The sequence below is a fragment of the Oncorhynchus mykiss genome, chromosome 13 (genome assembly GCF_057628025.1).
Source record: "Oncorhynchus mykiss isolate SJ-2025 chromosome 13, ASM5762802v1, whole genome shotgun sequence".
NCBI classification, from domain to species: domain Eukaryota; kingdom Metazoa; phylum Chordata; class Actinopteri; order Salmoniformes; family Salmonidae; genus Oncorhynchus; species Oncorhynchus mykiss.
This window is the reverse complement of record NC_143034.1, coordinates 49,769,985-49,791,946: the sequence shown is the minus strand read 5'-3', so window position 1 is coordinate 49,791,946 and position 21,962 is coordinate 49,769,985. Positions and strand designations below refer to the sequence as shown.

Sequence of the window (21,962 nt, the reverse complement as noted above, 5' to 3'; positions counted from 1 at the left end):
AGACCAGGCTGGGCAGTCAAAGTCCTGTATATCGCAGACCAGGCTGGGCAGTCAAAGTACTGTATATCACAGACCAGGCTGGGCAGTCAAAGTCCTGTATATCACAGACCAGGCTGGGCAGTCAAAGTCCTGTATATCACAGACCAGGCTGGGCAGTCAAAGTCCTGTATATCACAGACCAGGCTGGGCAGTCAAAGTACTGTATATCACAGACCAGGCTGGGCAGTCAAAGTCCTGTATATCACAGACCAGGCTGGGCAGTCAAAGTCCTGTATATCACAGACCAGGCTGGGCAGTCAAAGTCCTGTATATCACAGACCAGGCTGGGCAGTCAAAGTCCTGTATATCACAGACCAGGCTGGGCAGTCAAAGTCCTGTATATCACAGACTGGATCAACTTCAGAGCGGAAGTACGTCCACTCAAAGAAGCTTTTTTGAAAAGTGTCCCCACAGATCATTCCATTCTGGTAAGGGAAAAACACATAGAAAATATATGAAATAACTTTCAACAATAGTATAAACAAAACATACTATAATTCACTATGGCTTACTGGATTTAAGTTAACGCAGGGCCAGTACATAGTGTTGACAGCAAAGCAGGTGAAAGCCAACGCAAAAGTAGGACGAGTACTTATGTTGTAAAGAGCAGGAAATATTGGATGCAAGAGGGGCACAGATAAGGTGCATGGCAGGACAGTGGTGCAGGAGGCTAACACGTACTGTAGCAAGAGACCTAAAATGTTAACATAGTTGTAGTACTGGAAATAAAGTTATGTTACGCAAAGTGTTGTAACAAAATGTAACATAGTTAACCTGAAGTCATACATTGGTAAAGCTGAGTATAATTGATTGTTACCCTGCCAAAGAAGTCAGTTCGCTGCTCCAAAATCCACATAAACGCCAGATGGGACATTCCTGGGGCTGACACTTTCAGCTCCTCAAAAGAGCTGAACAGATCTACCTGGTATATGGTGTCACAGTTCACAGTGGCAGGCCAGTACCCATTCTTAAACAGATCTGCCAAGTTTGCTGTCCAGGTGCTAAGACAGGTTGTGCAGGTCAGTAGAGGCACTGTAACATTGTAGCGACCTTGAGGAAAAAAATGTAGTCTGAATTAATGTTGTTTTACATTGCTATATCACTGTTTGGTTCGTGAAGGTATTGCACATACCATTTATTCCTACAAGGATTATATGTTTTCCATGGCCAACATGGATGGTGCTTGTCAGGCAACCACATATCACCTCTGGTACATCCAATGGTAAGAAACAATCTAGGGACAATATTTATATACAACAATAACCAATAAATAAAAACACAAACACACCCTGTTCGTGAAGTGCATATTTGCCATCACTGTGGAGAGATATGGCTGTAGTTGGAGCAAGGGTCGTGTAGAACCCCTCGATCATGGACGGTCTGTTGTGCAGGGGGAACTTTGCATGTGTAGAGACATCGCAGTCTTCACAGTAAAAGCTGTTTCGGCAGACGGTCTCTACATCGCAGAATAGCCCTTTTCACATTGCATGACTGACAGATCTTCTGAGAAGCATGCTCTGCAACCAGCAGAGAATCTACAATCTCAGGCCTGGACTCTCTCCACCTATCCTGTGAGAGTTCCTTCCTCACACTCCAACTGTGTGATGCACCAGGCACAGCAGGATTTGAACACTCAGGGTCTTCTAAGTCAGCTAGGAGGATGTTAATTTCTCTATGAAGTATTGCTCTTTTGAAAACACAAAAATGGGAAAAGGATTAAATTAAGAAAATTACATAATAATGAATCTATTAAAACGCATATAGGGCTGGCTTGGCTGTAAGTAGGTGACAGCAAATATATCTCTGCACAATCTATGGTGTGACAAGCCAAAAACCTCAGCTTTGATTCTACAGTAAATTCAATTACAGGGCAGACCAACATATTGACTAAAGTCTCAAATGGAATATCAAACAATAGAACTTGATCCCATCGTCAAATAGAAATTCTGAATGTTCTTAAAACAGCAAAAACACACTGAGTACAAAACATTCTCTTTCCCTGACAAACTGACCAGGTGAAAGCTATGATCCCTTATTGATGTCACCTGTTAAATCCACTTCAGTGTAGTGTGGAAGGACCACCAGAGGGCAGGCTGGGCTCATGGATAGTAGCCCAACAAGGCAGGGGAGACAAGGTAACCAGAGGCAATTAAGCACAGCTGACGGTACTAATGACATACTCTCCTTCCCCTATAAGAGAGAGAATGGAACCAGCAGAGAGAGGGGGAAAACTATCTCTGGAAGATGGCCACCGAGAGAGAGGAGCTATCCAGGAAGAACCACTAAGACGGTGACAATCCCGTGACTTGTTGTTGTATTTTAAAGATAATCCTATTATGTTCTTGTTTCATCTGGAGAAGAAGATGTATGTTTTTCCTTGGAAGATTTTCATTGATTATGTTGGAGTGTTTGTGTTGACCCAATGCCCTCAATAGAGAACTGTGTTAAATCAAGAAAACTGACTCGTTTATTCCACCTTCCCGCTTTAGAGTGACGCCCAATTACTTGGTCCGCTCACATTGGTGGAGGATGCAGGCATTAGGTGGACGAGTGACACAAGGATAAGTGAGTATATCAAGATTCTTCCAGTAGACCCGGAGGAACCATTCAAGAACGATGGATACCGCCCTACTACAACAATTGATCACGGCACAGCAGACAACCATAGAACTCCTGCGACAACAGCTGAGCCGACGAGAAGAACCTAGAGTTAAGCCAAGAGCGGCTGCTCACGTCATCTTACCTCGTCTCTCCAAGGAGGATGATATTGAGGCCTTTCTCATGACCTTCGAAAGGACGGCCACCTTGGAAGAGTGGCCGCCCACAGAATGGGCGAGCGCATTAGCCCCTCTTTTGACCGGGGTGGCTCAGGAAGCCTATTTTGACCTGGATTCCCGCGAAGCTGCGGACTATGGGCGACTAAAAACCGAGATCCTGTCCCGGTACCAGCTGACTGCCAGAGATAGGGCTGTAAAATTCCATCAATGGACCTATACAGCTGATCAACCCGTCCGTGCCCAGATCTTCGCATTAATACGACTGACGAAACAGTGGCTAGAACCTGGAAAGGGACAAGGACATGTGATAGAGACTCTCGTAGTGGACAAGATATTGAGAGAATTACCCAGTGACTTAAAAAGGGTTGTGGGGCAAGCCAACCCGTTGTCAGCCGACGACATAGCCCAGGCGGTAGAAACATATCGGTCTACAGGGGAGTTGTTAAAAAGTGACAACGAGGAACGGAAGGAGTCTTCCAATCCCGTACCGCGACTCACCCTGGCGCGCCCGCCACCGAAACGTCCAAACCCCCCCCGGAGGTGGGAGAAGTCAGCCACCACACAACAGGGTTGGTGTTATAAATGTCAGTCTCCCAACCATTATGCCCCACAATGTCCTAGCAAGGATGAGCCCATGGTCACGGAGTCATCACTGCCTATCCCCACACATCCCGTTTTGAGGGGGCAGGATCAACACTGTTGGTTAGCAGAGATAGCCCCAGCCTCAGAGATTCCGGTGCGAGTCGAAGGACAAGATGTGGTTGCTATTCTCGACTCGGAAAGTATGGTTACGTTAGTAGAGGAGCGGATGGTGACCTCCGCAGCACTGCTACCAGACAAAGTAGCCGTATCCTGTATCCATGGAGACACCCACTATTACCCCACTGTGAATCTGCCTATTCTCACTCCAAAAGGAAGGTGTACAGTCAGGGCAGGGAAAGTGCCCCAGCTGAAGGTGCCATTATTGATCGGGAGAGACTGTCCCCTATATAAGGAGCTTCGGCAGATGACGTTATGTACGGGAAGAAGAGGGACAGGAAAGAAGAGAAAATCCAAGCCCGAGGTAGTAGTCCTACAAGGAGACGTAGCCACGTCCTCGTCCTCTGCAGCAGAGGAAGAAATAGCGACCCAACGTTTACGACAGATATTCCAGGAAACCACCGATGAAGACACGTGAAGGGTTATACACAACGCAGGAAGAAAGGAGCAACCAGGCGCTAAGGGATATATTTGAAGCTCCATCCGAGGAGGGAACCTGGAAGGGATTCTCCTCGGTCACCCCTGATGGGGATGTGGAACATCCTCCACATCCCTCTACTGAGGTCGACCTGCCCCAGGAATTAAAGGGACAGTTCGGCACCTCGCAGCATAGAGACCCAGACCTAAGGGAGGCCATGAGGAAGGTGATTGACGGGAGGAACGTCGACGGATCAGGTGAGCCCCCTCTTCCTTACTATGCAATCAGGCGGGGTCTCTTATACTGGGTCGTACGACGAAGGGGGGAAAACCAGGAATTACTAATGGTGCCTAGGCCATACAGGGATACAGTTCTACAGTTAGCCCATTCCCACGTCCTAGGAGGACACCTGGCACGAGACAAGACTATTGACAGAATCATGCAGAGATTCTATTGGCCCCGGGTCACCCGGGATGTGGCCAGGTATTGTAGGACGTGTGATCAATGTCAACGTACAGCCCCACGGCCACACCTACGTAACCCTTTGATTCCTCTCCCCATCATAGAGACTCCCTTTGAACGCATAGCTATGGACCTCGTAGGACCCCTCCCAAAATCCGCCAGAGGACACGAGTACATCCTAGTGGTTATAGATTACGCTACCAAGTTCCCGGAGGCCATACCCCTGCGTAACGTGTCGTCAAAGGGAATTGCCAAGGAGTTATTCCTGATGTTCTCTCGTGTGGGCCTCCCCAAGACTATCTTAACCGATCAAGGAACCCCGTTCATGTCCCGGTTGATGAAGGACTTGTGTCGGTTATATCAGGTTCAACAGATACGTACAAGCATATTCCACCCTCAAACAGACGGGTTGTGTGAACGCTTGAACAAAACAATTAAAAGCATGTTGAGAAGAGTGGTGTCCCGAGACGGGAAAAACTGGGACATGCTTCTCCCACACTTAATGTTTGCCCTGCGAGAAGTACCCCAGGCATCCACTGGATTCTCTCCGTTTGAATTGCTCTATGGCAGACCCTGTCGAGGAATCCTCGACTTAGCCAAGGAGACCTGGGAGACCCAATCATGCCCCTTTCGATCCACAATAGAGCACGTTACCCTGATGAGAGACCGCCTGTCAGCAGTGTGGCCCATAGTCAAGGAGCATATGGAGAAGGCCCAAAGGACCCAAGGCCGGGCCTATGATAAGTCCGCGACCCCCCCGTGAGTTCACCGTGGGAGAGAAAGTGATGGTGCTTGTGCCCACGGCCGAACATCGCTTCCTGCATTACCCTACGAGGTAATGAAAAGGGTCTCACCGGTCAATTACCTCATCAAGCAACCTGACAGGAGGAAGCAGGTCCAACTCTATCACATAAACCTGCTGAAGACGTACCATGGACGAGAGGAGGAGGTGGCTTTGATGGCCCTGGAGGGCAAAGGAAAAGAGGAGGCTCTACCACAGATGCGCCGTGGCCAAACTCTCCTACCGGAGCAGTCAAGACAGCTAGACAAGCTGATTATGAACTTCGGTCGAATATTCTCTCCATTCCCAGGACAAACAGATGTCCTGTTCCACCATATCCACACTGAACCCGGCAAGAAGGTGCATATCCGCCCTTACAGGATTCCTGAGGCTCGCCGAGTCATCGCTAAGAAAGAGGTGAGGGAAATGTTGAGGATGGGCGTGATCGAGCCCTCGACGAGTGAGTGGTCCAGTTCCATAGTCCTGGTCCCCAAATCCGATGGTAGTATGAGACTCTGCAACGACTTTAGGGGCGTGAATGCCATCTCTACATTCGATGCGTATCCCATGCCCCGCGTGGATGAACTCTTGGAGCGCTTAGGAAAGGCCAAGTTCATCACTACCCTGGATTTGACGAAGGGATATTGGCAAGTGCCGGTGGCTCCGGAGGATCGCCCAAAGACTGCCTTCGCCACCCCAGAGGGGCTTTTCCAGTATGTGAGGATGCCCTTCGGACTGCACGGTGCCGCTGCAACTTTCCAACGCCTCATGGATGCCATTCTACGGCCCCATCAAGAGTATGCAGCGGCGTACATAGACGATGTGGTCATCCATAGCGAGGACTGGGATAGTCACCTCCTGCGATTACGGGCGGTGCTCGTGAGTTTGGAAGCCACAGGGTTGACAGCCAATCCAAATAAATGCTGCCTGGGCCTGTCCGAAGCGGAATACCTGGGGTACACCGTGGGGAATGGGAAAATACGCCCACAGGCAGAGAAGACAAGGGCCATTCGTGACTGGCCTCGACCCCGGACCAAGCGAGACGTTCGGGCCTTCTTAGGGATAACAGGATATTATCGCCGTTTTATCCCGGGATATGCAACCATTGCCAACCCCCTCACAAACCTCATCAGGAAAAACCTGCCAAACCAGGTAGAGTGGAAAGACGAGACAGAAGAGGCCTTTCAATTGCTAAAAGATGGCCTGTGTTCTGATCCCGTTCTACAGGCTCCGGACTTCTCACAAGAGTTCATTGTGCAGGTCGACGCCTCGGATACAGGGCTCGGGGCCGTACTAGCTCAGGGTAAAGGTGAAGAAGAGAAGCCGATTCTCTTCATTAGTAGGAAGCTCAGCGATCGGGAACAGAGGTATGCGACCGTAGAGAAAGAGGCCTTAGCCATCAAGTGGGCCCTCGATTATCTCCGGTACTACCTACTGGGTCGGAGGTTTGCATTAGTTACTGACCATGCGCCCCTCACGTGGATGGCTGGTAAGAGAAACAATAACAACAGAATAGCCAGATGTTTTTTGTCTTTACAACCGTTCTCTTTCCATGTCATCCACAGGGCCGGATCGAGGAACGGGAATGCAGACGCGCTGTCCCGACGCGACCAAGACGGTGTGTCTGGCGCCCGACCCTCCGGTTCGGTCCTGGGGGGGAAGGTATGTGGAAGGACCACCAGAGGGCAGGCTGGGCTCATGGATAGTAGCCCAACAAGGCAGGGGAGACAAGGTAACCAGAGGCAATTAAGCACAGCTGACGGTACTAATGACATACTCTCCTTCCCCTATAAGAGAGAGAATGGAACCAGCAGAGAGAGGGGGAAAACTATCTCTGGAAGATGGCCACCGAGAGAGAGGAGCTATCCAGGAAGAACCACTAAGACGGTGACAATCCCGTGACTTGTTGTAGTTTAAAGATAATCCTATTATGTTCATCTGGAGAAGAAGATGTATGTTTTTCCTTGGAAGATTTTCATTGATTATGTTGGAGTGTTTGTGTTGACCAAATCAAATAGAGAACTGTGTTCAATCAAGAAAACATACTCCTGACTCGTTTATTCCATCTTCCCGCTTTAGAGTGACGCCCAATTACTTGGTCCGCTCACAGTAGATAAAGAAGAGGAGACAGATTAAAGGAAGATGTTTAAGCCTTGAGACAATTGAGACATGGATTGTGTATGTGTGCCATTCAGAGGGTGACTGGGCAAGACAAAATATTTAAGTGCCTTTGAAAGAGGTATGGTAGTAGGTGCCAGGTCCAACGTTTTGTGTCAAGAACTGCAACGCTGCTGGGTTTTTCACGACCCGCATTTACCCGTGTGTATCAAGAATGGTCCACCACCCAAAGGACATCCAGCCAACTTGACACAACTGTGGGAAGCATTTGAGTCAACATGGTGTTATTGCCCTCCCCTACAGAAGTATAAGGATGTTGTTATTGCCCTCCCCTACAGAAGTATATGGATGTTATTATTGCACTCCCCTACATAAGTACATGGATGTTGTTATTGCCCTCCCCTACAGAAGTATATGGATGTTGTTATTGCCCTCCCCTACAGAAGTATATGGATGTTGTTATTGCCCTCCCCTACAGAAGTATATGGATGTTGTTATTGCCCTCCCCTACAGAAGTATATGGATGTTGTTATTGCCCTCCCCTACAGAAGTATATGGATGTTGTTATTGCCCTCCCCTACAGAAGTATATGGATGTTGTTATTGCACTCCCCTACAGAAGTACTTGGACCATGATGCTAAAATGTTGAATTTGTCTCTATACTCCAGCATTTTGAATTGCATTGTTGAGAAGCTACCTGCAAGTAAGCATTTCGTTGGATGGTGTTACCATCAGTATCCTGTACATACGACTAATAAAACTACTTGCAACTAGACATGTAAAGTGCTTTCATTTCGAAACGGTAAATCAGAAAAGTCTGAAAATACCTTGAAATGAAAGGTGACATTCTGTACTTTAACCTCATATCAAACATTTGATCTCAAGTCTGAAATTCTGGAGACTTGAGTCACATTTAAAAATGTTGCACCACTGTCAAAATAAAGATGTAGGGCAGTATAATTCAGTAACACCAAGATGACCCCAATTTTGAAAGTAAAACAATTTAAACATACCTATTTCTTCATCAATGTTTAAAACTGGAGTGGATTCCAATCCACTGGTCCTTGTCTCTAAAATAAGATATGCAAAAAAGGAAAGGGTTAGACTTCGAGGCATTCAGAAGTTGATAAAGCCATTTTTGGATTTATATTAATGATATATGGTTAAAACTATTATTTTAATAACATTGATGGTAAGTTGCAATAATTGCAATAATAGCTATATCAAAAAATTGAAAGTGGTTACATTTCGCCAACCCCATCACTCAGCTTTTAACCAAAACAGGGGAGTGTGCTTTGTTATTGTTTCAACTACCAATTACAGATTTAATAAAAATACAATTAACTAATTACAAGGCCACTGAATAACAAGGAATTGTATAGATTAATCTATTCAATCGCTCATCAATACCTGATTCTTCCTCCTCAGTGACTGGCCCAAAATGTTGCACTAGTCTGGCTCTTGATGTACTGGCCCTTGGAGCTGAAAAAATTGGTAATAAAAGGTTTTCAATTCAAAAGATTTGCTGGAATTCTGATTCTCCTTTTGTTAAATGTGTATTTTCATCAGAGACAGACAACAGTTAGAAACAGGGAAAGGTGGGATCAGACCTGCATGTAATGTATTATGTGCTGTGAGTAGATGGTACTAGACCGGCCTATGGCACGGCAACAAATGTTTAATATGCTATGATACAGTATGTTTGAAAGGAAAAAGTCAGATCAGGAACCAATCAAATGGAACACCTAGACAGGATGAAACTTACCAACAGAAGTGGATGTAGTTGCCTTCCTGGTTTCAGGAACAATCTGTCCTCGCTCATCTTTGTCTCCATCTGAACCTAATCCCTGGAGGCTTGTTTGTCTTTTTCTTATTATTGTCCTAAAAAGTGTATTTCAATTATCCTGGCTGGCCCACTAATAAAAGTCTCTCACAAGCATGGCTTGCTTCTGTACATATGGACCACAAGCAAGACTTTGATTTTCACATAAGGTGAAGTGATTTGTCAGCTGAGGAAAGGCACCTGCAGTAGACCCATGTTCTGGCTCACTCACACAGCTAACATGTGTAGAAGTTCACAAGGATGCTAACAAGTGCACCCTTGTGCCTCATGCTCAATGGGCAATATCATTGATGCCTGTGATTAGGTCATATCACGGAGTCTTTGACAAACAAAAAGCAATGATAAAACATAACGCTGTGGTGCTGGAGGTGTGTTGAGAATATATATGCACGTATGGGAGCTGTAGGGGTTACATTACCGGTAATGTACGACTTGTTACATTGTAATGTACGACTTGGGTTGAGCTCCTCAGCCAGCCTTTTTGCCTCGTTAATGGCCTCATCCAGTTGGGCTTGTGGGTCCTTCTCTTGGTTGAGCTCCTCAGCAAGCTGTTCTGCTTTTTAATAGCCTCATCCAGTTGGTCTTGGGGGTCCTCAGAGGCCATACCATCTCAAAAGAAACAAAGAGAAAACTTCCAATCCTAACACATTCCTTCACATAGTAACCTCCCCCGTTTCTTTGAAGATGCAAAGAGGAAAAAGGGGAATATATAGCCTAATGTTTAGGTGGCTAAAATGATATCCAAATATACGCAAGTAATGCAACAAAAATATCCACACATTCCATGTTGTGTATGCAACATTTAATGTCACATGACCGGATAAGGTAACCATTCTTGTTCTTCTTGTAACTTTCCGGTGTTTTACTGCTCATCACAGGTCGACGCAGGTATTGCACATGATTTATCGTTCTCATAAACGTAGCTATTTCACACTGACGATAATTTGAACACAAGAAAGTTTCCAGTGAAAAGGTGCTTACATTCATAGCCTTGTATTTACACTCAGCCAGCTCATAGTACAACTCCACTCTAGCCTTAGTACGGGTTAACGTTTTGGTAATTTTGGTTGGCCAACAAAATGTAAGACTACAATGACTGCATACGTTTCCCCAAATGTTATACGAAAAAATGTATGTTTTTGTATTGATGGACAATGGCAAGGCTGCCATTGTATTTTCAGTTACATTCTGGTCAATAAAAATGTTTTACACCTTTTTTTAAAAATAAATACATGGAACAACCGAATAAAACACCATTATCCATCATGCATTGCTTACATTCATTCTATACTGAAACGTCTGTTCATAAAAATGGAAAACAGTACATATAGGCATACAACCACAATGTTTTAATAAGGATTAAAAAAGACAAAATATCTATAAATTCATAACGTAAAATAAATAAATAATGAAATACAGGCGATCGCGTCTATGGTTGTTGCAAAGGCTTGTGTGTCGCCTACTGGTTAAATTCGTGTCTTTTCGCAGGAGTTAAGGAGCACAGAAATTCGTGTATTTTCGAACGAATTGAACCACACAAAAATGCACAAAAACGCACGAAATCTGCTGAAATACATTTTGTACATATATGCGCGAATTGAATGTGAGGCTGGGATGGATATTATCATGCTATTATAGTCGGTTTGTTATGTACAATACTGATTAATCATGACGTGATCTTGCGAGACAAAACACAATTTTAAGAAGTGGCAGAGCGTCGCTCCGCTGTGCACCCGCAGCACTACACTCCTGATTATAACTGTTGGGTGACTTCGGGGTTTCAGGTAACCACAGCTCCATGAACCAAGTGGCGCATTCAGTTGACTACACTTTTTTTTAAACCATTGCAGCAGCGCAAAAGATTCAGGGCTGACCCAAATTCATAGCGGGCTAAAGCCCTGAAAGCCAGGTCCTGGTGACGTCCATGATGGACAGTACTGTCTGGCCACAACATATTGGTCTCAGGCACATTCATTTGGGACTTTTTAATGTCAAGGTGTATGCAAAGGTGGAGTAAAAATATACATTTATTGTGAAGTGCATCATTTTTATGAAATACCCTTGAAATACTGTGAAATAGGCTGTTAACTTTATTTTATACTTGACTTGACAACTCCATTCTACAAGATAATCCAAATGCAGCCTACAATATAAATCACAAGACAATGTAAGACAATTAAAATGACAAACAACAAACACCTCGGTATGAGTTTCAGTTAGATTTATTGTCAGTGTGCCGATATTGGATGGACATTATTCCTCGGATGACAGCTTGACAGCTGAACTCCAGTTTAGCGGTACTTCTCCGCCAGGCCCAGAGCCAGTTGCTGCAGGAACTTGTCCACGGACAGGTGAATCTCGGGGGTAAATTCCGCAGGGAAGTAGGCGGCAATGACCACAATTAGGTTGTGAGCCAGGATCTGCAAAGCAAAAGGGAAATATATTATTTCACATTCACACAGGTAAAAACTCACATTTTTGTAGTGTTATTTTATTTTTTAAATGATCTTACCTTGAAGTTGGTGGGGTCCACCCTCAGCTTGGTGGCGTGCAGTTCACTGAGCTTGGTCAAGAAACCAAAGAGATCGTCCATGTGGCCAACACAGTCATCGATCTGATTCATGATGGTGATGCCGTGCTTCTTCACTGGAGCGGAACCGGGGGCCACGGAAGCCCAGTGGGAGAAGTAGGCCTTAGTCTGGGGGTAGACTACGAGCATCCTGTCGTGGACATTAGAAATCAGGTGAGCCAAAATGAATCTTAAATAATCATTCGTTCGGGGCTCCTGCCCTTATTTTCGCCCACATACACTCTTAGAAAAAGGGGTTCCAAAAGGGTTCTTCGACAGTCACATAGGATAACCCTTTTTGGTGCCAGTTAGAGCCTTTTTTGGTTCCGAGTATAACCCTTTTGTGTTTCAGGTAGAACCCTCTGGGAAAAGGGGTCCACATGGAACCCAAAGGGGTTCTACCTGGAAACAAAAGGGTTATCGACTTGGAACCAAGAAGCGTTCTTCAAAGGGTCTTATGAGGACAACTGAACAACCCTTTTAGGTTCCAGATAGCACCTTTTTTTTCTAAGAGTGTAGGCTACGCATTTATAGCTTCCAAATTGACTGAGGAGTTGTGTTAGTAATTTGAATACATGTACCTAGTCTAGAATTGATCATACATCGTTATGTAATTACCTGGAAAGAGCCTGGTCTCCAATCTCATCGGTTTTAGGGAGGATCTTGCCCCAGATGGCCTTCACGTTAGCTTTGTCCTTGGCTGAGAGACTCATAGCTGCGTCTTGTCCGTTTATCCACTTAGATGAAGATGCTGAGAAAAGAAGCGTGTGAGCGTAGACTTCTCAGATGCTGTTTTTATCGAGGCATGAAAGAAGGCACACCCCGATATTATCTCGGCTCCGCCTCTGATTGGGAATTTGTCCAAGACATGATTCATGTTTTTTATACGTTATAATTATGTAACCGAGCCAATTCGTGTAATGCCCAGCATATGACCTTAGCACATAATACTTTCGTTTGTAAAAATGTTGCCATAACAATGCATGCATTTATTTCATATAGATTGAATAACAAATGGTTTTTGAAACACTTTACACCTCAATATTTTCTTTACAATTAAAGTTTAGTCTAATATTAAGGTGTAATATTAAGGTCTATTAAGGTCTAATATAGCACTCATTGGTGAGTGAGTATAAGCTATGTGATTCTGTATCCTACAAAATGTTCGATGGAAAAATCGATGGAAAGGTTTCGTTCTGGTAGCAAAACGTTGCCTTTGCCTATCACAAAACATGATAATAACATGTAAGCTACATGCATTTGATTTCAGAAGAATTAAACAAAAAGCTTTATAGTTTCATTGAATGATATCGTCTCATATTGAAATTGAATAGTGTCCAATTAGAACTCATCAATTCCCCGGATGAAAGCCTATAAAACGACTTGTCACCAACTGACATTTAGAATAATCATTCAAAAAGACCAGACATGTGGAACTTTCAAATGGGTGAGTCCGTCTGAATATGAAGATAAAACACATTTTGAGTCATGCTTTTCTTTAATAGTTCCCTCCCAATCTACGGTTTTCCCTAAATAAACACTTACATCAATAATTAGCATTCTATAAATATAATATTACAATTCAATGCCAATAGTACAACGATCAACTAAAATAACATTTATCGCTAAAGGAACCAAAATCCTTTGAAGGTCTATCTGTACATTTTACTTTTTGAAATTATGTTCGATTGTATCCTTAAGTATGCATGTGTTATTGAAGGCTCATCATGACCTGTTCATTTCATCCGTATTAATTAAAATTTGGAAACGCCTAAATGACCAAGCATTATCTTTAAAGGTGGGATGAAGTTGGCTCAATGCCGATATGCGCCACACTCGAGGACCGTGCCCCCCTCAAGACATTCATCCAATCATTTTCTGTGTTCTGTTCAGGGCGGAGATACTGAACATCAATAAATTGGACGTCGCAAGAGACAAAAAGCTCAGGGATCCCTTGTAACATTTTGCAAGTACCAACGGAAATCAACAAACAAACGTCAACATGGTCGACTGGACAGATGCTGAGCGCAGTGCCATCGTAGGCCTGTGGGGAAAGATCAGCGTGGATGAGATCGGACCCCAGGCCCTGGCCAGGTACATTCTTATAATATTTATGTAGATATCATTAAATAATAACACGATAATAGTCTACCTAGAATATTTAGCACTAAGTGCGTAGTAGGAAATCGCGGTGTTCACCTTTGGTGCGATACAGACCATATTGATTGTGAAGTATAATTTTAATGGCAGCCTGTTTTATTTATTTTTAGACTTCTGATCGTGTCTCCATGGACTCAGAGACACTTCAGCACCTTCGGCAACCTGTCCACACCCGCTGCCATCATGGGTAACCCCGCCGTGGCCAAGCACGGAAAGACCGTGATGCACGGACTGGACAGAGCTGTGCAGAACCTGGATGACATCAAGAACACCTATGCTGCACTGAGTGTGATGCACTCCGAGAAACTGCACGTGGATCCCGACAACTTCAGGGTGAGTATTGCACATTAACAAACTGAAACAAAATACAAAAATAATTAGTCTTATGAATTAAATAGCGTTATGAGCCGATGTAAAGCTTATTCCAATATTACATTCTCCATCTGGTTCCTTCTCCACAGCTCCTTGCCGACTGCATCACCGTGTGCGTGGCCGCCAAGCTCGGTCCCGCCGTTTTCAGTGCTGATACTCAGGAAGCCTTCCAGAAGTTCCTGGCTGTCGTTGTGTCCGCTCTTGGCAGACAGTACCACTAGAGCATCACTCGACAGCATCAATATGGAAGAGAGATGACACTCCAACTCCAGTCTGTTAGGCTGGAAGCTGTGCCATAGCTACACATATTGAAAATAATAAAATACATTTAAAGCATTTATCGTTTTGAAGTATTGTTTTTTATGGAAAACGTTCTCCTGCAATTTTACTGATGGCACAAGGTTTCTACACTCTATGTGTGTAGAATGTGAATGTGAATGAAAAAAACTGTTTTGATTATGGTTTTCATACACATACTCTGTCCATAATCTAGAGGCCTATGGGATATTCATTGATGAGGTCAGGAAAGAGGATGGCAAAACATGTAATTGAGTTAATAAAGCCGCATACAAACATGTTTTTTTTAGCCCCTTGGGTTCTGCCATAGAGTTATATTAGAAGTGCCCATCCAAGAAGGCTCAAGGTCATTGGCCACAGATAGAGCGATATCAAATCACGTTATATCTACAGTAGCTTTGATTGGACTCATCATCAGTCATCAGTTGTCATCAAGTTGACATTCTACTGACAAATCCTTTGTAATCATTGTCATATTAAGAGAAATAATGAAGAGAAATGATAGAAAAATGCATCGGTGCTCATCGGCCATTGTACATAAAGATTACTTAACAAGTTGGAAATCGCAAATTCAACAATGAGTCGTTTGGAAGGAATCAGTGGATAACTGCAAGCGTTGCAGAGGAACCACTAACGTTAGCCTGCTATTCAATTGAGTGGCTGTGTTTCCCGAGTTCACACCTTAATCCAGAAAATACCAGACTTTGATAACAAAGTTTGATGACAACATGTGCCAACCAAGGACCGCTGCGCCACCTTCACAAGGTGAGTCCAAACATATTGTATGCTGCTGCATAAATTATATAATATGCAAGGGAGAAATGTATACTGTAGCTAAGTAATACTAAGTGTATGTTGTGTATTAAGCTGTTAGTAGCCCATGTGGCTCACCCTAATCCTTTGGTCTACACATCGTTCGTGGCCCGATCCGTGCTTGTTTGGCAATTGTTTTTGTACAGCTTTGACAGTGCTACTGATAGTAGTTGTGGTGCTTGGCTTGCACGTGAAAATTCAGCACACACAACATTCTATAATATAATTGTATTATTTGACGTGCCAAATTAAACGCGTATTTAATGCAAATAGTGTTGTTATATGTCGTGTATGTCTTTTTTGACAGGTAAAGACCCAAACGGCTTCAATGTGCCACACCCTAATAATTTGGTCTATTTTCACCTCTTAATTTCGCCTACTGTTCAATCAATCAATCAATCAAATGTATATAGCCCTTCCTGCATCAGCTGATGTCACAAAGTACTATACAGAAACCCAGCCTAAAACCCCAAAGAGCAAGCAATGCAGGTGTCGAAGCACGGTGGCTAGGAAAACTCCCTAGGAAGAAACCAAGAGAGGAACCAGGCTATGAGGGGTGGACAGTCCTCTTCTGTTCTAACTTGGTGGTGCACAAACAACCTATAACCTGTTTTAGAGAAATTTAATAATCTAATATTGTAAGAGCTTTCATTGTCTGTTTATATGCCCCGTTTATTTATCCTACGGTTCTGACGTGTACAGTGAGTACACTGTTAGAACGGCCCATGTTCTGAATTCTGTCGCTGTGTATTTTCAAAAGTGCTGAACAAATAGTTATATTGACTACGTCAGTCGTCGCTTGCTCATTAATGTCTTAATCGAAATGACGGATTGCCTTTTTATCCGTTTCCTTCCCTTTACGGCTTAGTTTGTACATCTCAATTGTCAGTAGAAACGACATTTGTTTTTTGTTTTTATATGTAGTGGCTTTCCTGGCATGCATCCCACTTTTTTAGTTTTTGCCCCACCAAGATTTACACGCTAAAATCGCCACTAACACAATCCATCTAAAATATGATTTGTGAGTTTTACTTAATAGGCGCATTGATTGATGCGGCATATTTTTTGGCAACTGATGCAAGACTATTCAAACAAATCCGATGGTGGGGAGTCACATACAAAATAGTGTTCCAAGAATTATTGCATCAATTCACGTAGTCCCATCAAATAAAGTTTGCGGTGCAAAACTGCATATGAATTTAAATACTTTCATGTGTAATCTTTTCCCCCATATGTTAGGCTACGTCTGCGCCTAACCTGCGGGTAAAACTAAGCCTGCGCGTTAAAACGATCAGGAACAAGGGCGTGCAACAAAAACCCGAGAGACTATCCTACTAGTAGGTCTACGAGACAAAATCTCCACAAATGTATAAAAAAAGACATGTTTGTACGAAATAGTAAAACCATTTAACTTACAGACATTTAGGTTCAGAGATGCGCAAGGATACTTTATTATTACAAAATAATCCTAATTACTAATGTATCAAAATAAACTACAAAATGCCGCTGTGCCGAAAGGTGTTTTGGTTGAAAGAAAGTCGAGGCACCGAACTTCCAGAATGAGAGTGTGTGTGGTATATACAAAAAACACGTGTTCGATTTCACTTCCAAATTCACTGCATTGAAAATACAAAATAGCCTATTCTATGGAGTATCTTTTTTTTGTTTTTAAAAGTTATTAAAATATTGTACATTCATGTAGGTCTAAAATACATATGTGTTCGTCTCTGAATAGGTTTTCATTGTGCCTCTACCAACTTCATATAGTCCATTCAGTTTACCAACCCATCTGTAACTACTCCAGATTCATCAAATATTAAATGAGGTCAGCAAAATGCATGTTACACGTATTAGATAGGCTAACCAAAGTTATGGAGAAGAACATAGTGAACTATTTAGTACTTAATCCCTTCCTTTCTTCATGCAATGTATTCAATCTAGATGTGATAGTGAGGAAATTCAAATATCACTTTGTGATGGTGAACTGTGGTGGAATAAGGACACAACAGAGGACGTAACTTCATTCATTGCCTGTTTATTATGTGATAACACCAGAGCAGAAACAGGAGTCCAAGTTTGGACTTTCATGATGGTCTTATCTGTATTTGTCAGCCAGGGCAGCGGACAAAGCTGCAAGGAATTTATCCACAGCAATGTGCACTTCGGGAGTGAAATCCGCAGGGAAGTGAATAGCCAGGGTCACAAGGATGTTGTGGGACAGAATCTGAAAAGTATATTTTAAAAGTTAATATTGAAGGATTAAGCCATAGCAACAGACAGAGTCGATGTCGAGAGTGATCAATATACAAACAATAGGTTATCTGGGGGCCAACCTTGAAGTTTCCAGGGTCAACGCGCAGCGTGAAGGCGTGCAGATCGCTGAGAGCACTCAGTCCCCCCACGAGGTTGTCCATCAGTCCGACTGCTTCACCAATTGCACCCATGATGACGCCTCCATGCTTCTTGACTGGGGCAGAGCCGGGGCTCAGGTCTGCCCATTCGGAGAAGTAGGTCTTAGTCTGGGGGTAGGCAATCAGCATCCTACAAAGCAAGGTACAGAATATTTCGTATTATAGTAGTTTGTATTAGATGCTGAACTTCTAAGCTTTATGCATATCATATTTCTCCCATTGTCTGCCTACAATGTAATGAAAGTAGTTGCCTTATTGTATGATAAAATGCTTATTCGGGGTAGGCACATAGGCCGCTGTCAGCGGGTTAAACACAACCATTCTCATCATTCTTCCATTAAGAAGGCTTACCTTCCCAAAGCCTCAGCGCCGACGACATCTGCCTTTCCTTTAATCTTGCCCCAGAAGGCATTGACCACAGATTTGTCCTTTGCTGTCAGACTCATTTTGCTCCTTTTTGATTGACCTGTATTAAATCTACGAGGAATTAACGGAAGATGACTGTCTATACAACTAGGTCCCTTTATATTACATACAGTAGAGCGGCAGGCACGCCCAGCTACTGTTGGACACTCCCCCTACTCTGCAACCATCTTGATCAAAATCCAATAGTAAGATCCGTTATCTTGGCTTTTATCAAATATTAAGTTAGCGTTTTTATACTGAACATTTCAATAAGATGTCAGAGGTCTATGTTTCTAATAATATCCATCGTTCACTTTGTTCCTTTTTGCGCAATGCATATTAAATTGTAGGCCAACCAGATGCAACAATTGTACAGCTTGATAAAGATTTATTTTTGATGCATAAAACGTATTATTTCAGTGTAATCAAGCGTATATTTCCAATAGGTTCATTCTAAAGTTGCAGCTGTTTTTGCCAAAATAACTATAAATTAAATATTTGGTTATTTGGCAAAATTTCATTTATATCCTAAATAACGTTAAATAATTATTTTGGCGTTTATGAAACATTACGTTTGAATTTCCATATTAAACCCTTCAATAAGATGTCATAGGACTATGTTTCTAATAATGTCCATCATTAGGCCTTATTAACTTTATTTTTGTAGCCTACAATTTAATCTTCTGAATGTACTGTATCTGAAAAGTACTGAATACATTTAAATCAATTGCACCAGATGAAACAGATGTCAACAATTTGACAGTTGTTTTATAAAGATAATTATTACTATTATTATTTCCTTTTTTCGTTGCATAAAAGGAAATCTTTCAGAGTAGGCTAATCGAGCATATATTTCCAACAAATTAATTCAAAAGATACAGCTTCTTTTGCCAAAATAGCCAAATGTTTCATTAATAGTTCATTGGCTATTTGAAATTGAACAGGCCTAGATTTTGACGCAAACTTTGTTCTATCCTACATTATGTCAAATAAGTAAAGGTAGGCTATATATTTGATTGGAGAGTTCTTTAATATATATTACATTTGTAAATTATATTGTAAAAATCAGATCCACCTTCAAAGACCTGCGTTCAATTGGAAAATATTTATTCAAAGTGACGTGTATTTGTATTTCTTATTTAACCTTTATTTAACTAGGCAAGTCAGTTAAAGAACACATTCGTATTTACAGTGACGGCCTGTATCTATGATATGACTACTCTGGGATTGGAAGTTGGATATGATTCCCAATTATAAGGTTGATTGGATTTCGAATGATGATTGAAAAAAAAAAAAGTCAGAGGAAGACAGAGGTCATGCGAGGACATGGGTACACACCTATCTGCAAATAATACAGGACATTCCTGCTTATCATTTTTAATGTCTTGAAATAAATAACTTATAAAGGCGGGTCCGTTCTGAATACCCCGATTAAAAAAAAGGAAGGCATAATTTTGTCGTAGATAAGAAACTGTGCCAAATAGTAGGCCGGAATTGGCTGGAATTATCACATTTTCCAAATTCATATTTTTTTCTTCGTTTGCATAGCCTTATACACTGCAATGAAGGACATGTCATCTTCGGAAGAGTTTTGCCATAACCTTGCTTTTATTCTTGCATCAATTGAATAAATTAAAACTGTTTTAGATAGTGATCATGCGAATTTTGAAACGTTGGTAATCTAGATAAATAGGCCTATATATAGTTTTACATATGCTTCCAGCTTTTAGGATCTAACCTACAGACTTGATTCTTTAACAACTAATAAATTAACATTTACTGTTTCACAGATACATTATTAGAATTGATGTCATCAAGTTCGAGAGCTGAAGCGCTCACTTTGCCAATACTGATCTTTACCAGAGCCAATCATATGCGCCCCCTCCAGTGGGCGGAGTGCACTCATAAATATAAATAGCAGACACAAAGTGTCTCCCTACACAAGACATTCATTTGTTTAATCTAGTTGCAAAACCGGAAAACAAACACTGACAACATGGCTGACTGGACAGACGCCGAGAAGAGCACCATCAGTGCTGTCTGGGGCAAAGTAGATATCAATGAGGTCGGACCACTGGCTCTGGGAAGGTAGGTTATGGCTTCAGCCTCATTCAAATATATCATCTAATATAGTTTATAGTGGAGATCATGAGTAATTATAACAATATTATACTTGTCCTGTTATCTTATTAATATTGAGTTGATATTACGTTTGAATGGAGCATGTTAGAGTATTAACTAGGCATATAATTGAAATACATTTGAAATAATTCACATACTTCGGTGTTCTTGCAATGACAGAGTCCTGATCGTCTACCCCTGGACTCAGCGTTATTTCGGCTCTTTCGGAGATGTGTCCACTGCTGCAGCAATCATGGGCAACCCCAAAGTTGCTGCTCACGGCAGGGTCGTGTGTGGAGCTCTGGATAAAGCTGTGAAGAACATGGGCAACATCTTGGCCACATACAAGTCACTGAGCGAGACCCACGCCAACAAACTCTTCGTCGACCCTGACAATTTCAGGGTAGGCCTTCTCTCTTGAGAAATATGCTTATATTTTAGGCTTTACTGGTGTAAGCCTACACATAACAATCAGAGCAACACGTATAATTACAAAAAGGTCAAACAAAAACGCCAGTCTTATTTAACATCTTCCTTCTTTGTCTTCTGTCTACAGGTGTTGGCTGACGTCCTCACAATTGTCATTGCCGCCAAGTTGGGAGCCGCTTTCACTCCTGAAATCCAGGCAACCTGGCAGAAGTTCATGAAAGTCGTTGTCGCAGCCATGGGCAGTCGGTACTTCTAAATGCACCCCAGACAATTGATTATATTCTGATATTCCTGCCTGAGTGAAAATAAAGACATCGAAACAAACTATTGTATTCATAAAAAGCTTCTTTTTTTTTTTGAGTGTGTGTGTGTGTGTGTGGGGGGGGGGGGGGGGGGGGGTTCACGACCAAATTCTTAGCAATAGAGCACTGACAGAGCAGCCAAAGTGCATGGTTAGATGCTTTTTTGCCCTTCCGCGTCACTTAATTTACAGAAGATCTCTGCTAAACATAGAATCAATATGTCTAGCATGTGGGTGACTGCGGATAACATCAGAACGAAGCTGACTACAACAAAGAAAAATGTTGCCGAAGTATCTACAGTTTTTACAAACAAGTGAAGGATAACATTATAGTTCAAATGGAAACCGAGATGGCTGTATTAAAAAACAGCCTACATGCATGGGCTTTTTCAATCATATTTAACTCAATTTCATGTTCAATCAATTTAGTTATTTCCCCTCAAAGTTTTCATGACGTGTGACAAGTGCGCAGTGATGTGCTCGATCTGTGATTTAGTCCATTATTGCGTAAAGCATAATAACCCGTCAACAGCCTATTTGCAGACATAGTCAAAGTGATTCCTACACAACCTAGGTTTACCTGTAGTCAAGTCTGTGATTTGGTCAAATAAGAAGTCAAATCTTATTCATTAAATCTTTAATGAGCTCGATCATTGTCGATTAAAAATCTGGTTAATTATCACTAAATCAACAATATTGTAATAACATTGTTGGTTTTATAGGCCGCTTCTACATAGGCCTATTGGAATACCAACAAGCTCCTGAGATCTGCCTAGCAAACGTAGCCTTCTCTCACTGATAACGAATTGCCTTCAAATCTGAAATGTAAACGTGTTGTCATCGTACATCTTGAAGACATCCTACATCATATTTTCATGTTAAACAAG

The 21,962-nt window shown here is 42.4% G+C and overlaps 4 protein-coding genes, 1 long non-coding RNA gene and 1 pseudogene across 6 annotated transcripts; 3 read left to right on the top strand and 3 right to left on the bottom strand.

Moving 5' to 3' along the window:
• Positions 1–188: 188 nt before the first annotated feature.
• Positions 189–9,801, bottom strand: LOC118938288 (uncharacterized; annotated as a pseudogene). Its single transcript, XR_016485470.1, has 7 exons — positions 9,683–9,801; positions 9,120–9,235; positions 8,765–8,836; positions 8,368–8,424; positions 1,328–1,724; positions 857–1,089; positions 189–464 (listed from the first exon to the last, which is right to left on the bottom strand). The product of XR_016485470.1 is annotated as an uncharacterized LOC118938288 (transcript).
• Positions 9,802–11,416: 1,615 nt separating this feature from the next.
• Positions 11,417–12,492, bottom strand: LOC100136296 (alpha-globin I). Its single transcript, NM_001124550.1, is given in 3 exon segments — positions 11,417–11,617; positions 11,710–11,917; positions 12,385–12,492. Coding segments are annotated over 3 exon segments (432 nt in total). The 5' UTR covers positions 12,480–12,492; the 3' UTR covers positions 11,417–11,488.
• Positions 12,493–13,761: 1,269 nt separating this feature from the next.
• Positions 13,762–14,589, top strand: LOC100136291 (beta-globin). Its single transcript, NM_001124545.1, is given in 3 exon segments — positions 13,762–13,860; positions 14,037–14,259; positions 14,388–14,589. Coding segments are annotated over 3 exon segments (447 nt in total). The 5' UTR covers positions 13,762–13,768; the 3' UTR covers positions 14,520–14,589.
• Positions 14,590–15,008: 419 nt separating this feature from the next.
• LOC149978914 (uncharacterized) lies at positions 15,009–17,951 on the top strand. The gene is made up of 2 exons (XR_016485956.1): positions 15,009–15,360; positions 15,716–17,951. It is a non-coding gene; the product is annotated as an uncharacterized LOC149978914 (long non-coding RNA).
• Positions 17,428–18,297, bottom strand: LOC110486354 (hemoglobin subunit alpha). Its single transcript, XM_021557877.3, has 3 exons — positions 18,171–18,297; positions 17,742–17,949; positions 17,428–17,632 (listed from the first exon to the last, which is right to left on the bottom strand). The coding sequence occupies exons 1-3, from the start codon at positions 18,263–18,265 to the stop codon at positions 17,504–17,506; spliced, it is 432 nt and encodes a 143-aa protein (XP_021413552.2). The 5' UTR covers positions 18,266–18,297; the 3' UTR covers positions 17,428–17,503.
• A 1,865-nt stretch (positions 18,298–20,162) lies between these two features.
• On the top strand, positions 20,163–21,098 carry LOC100136207 (hemoglobin subunit beta-1-like). The gene is made up of 3 exons (XM_021557874.3): positions 20,163–20,312; positions 20,526–20,748; positions 20,902–21,098. Exons 1-3 carry the CDS (start codon positions 20,221–20,223, stop codon positions 21,028–21,030), a joined length of 444 nt encoding a protein of 147 aa, XP_021413549.2. The 5' UTR covers positions 20,163–20,220; the 3' UTR covers positions 21,031–21,098.
• The last annotated feature ends 864 nt before the right edge of the window (positions 21,099–21,962 follow it).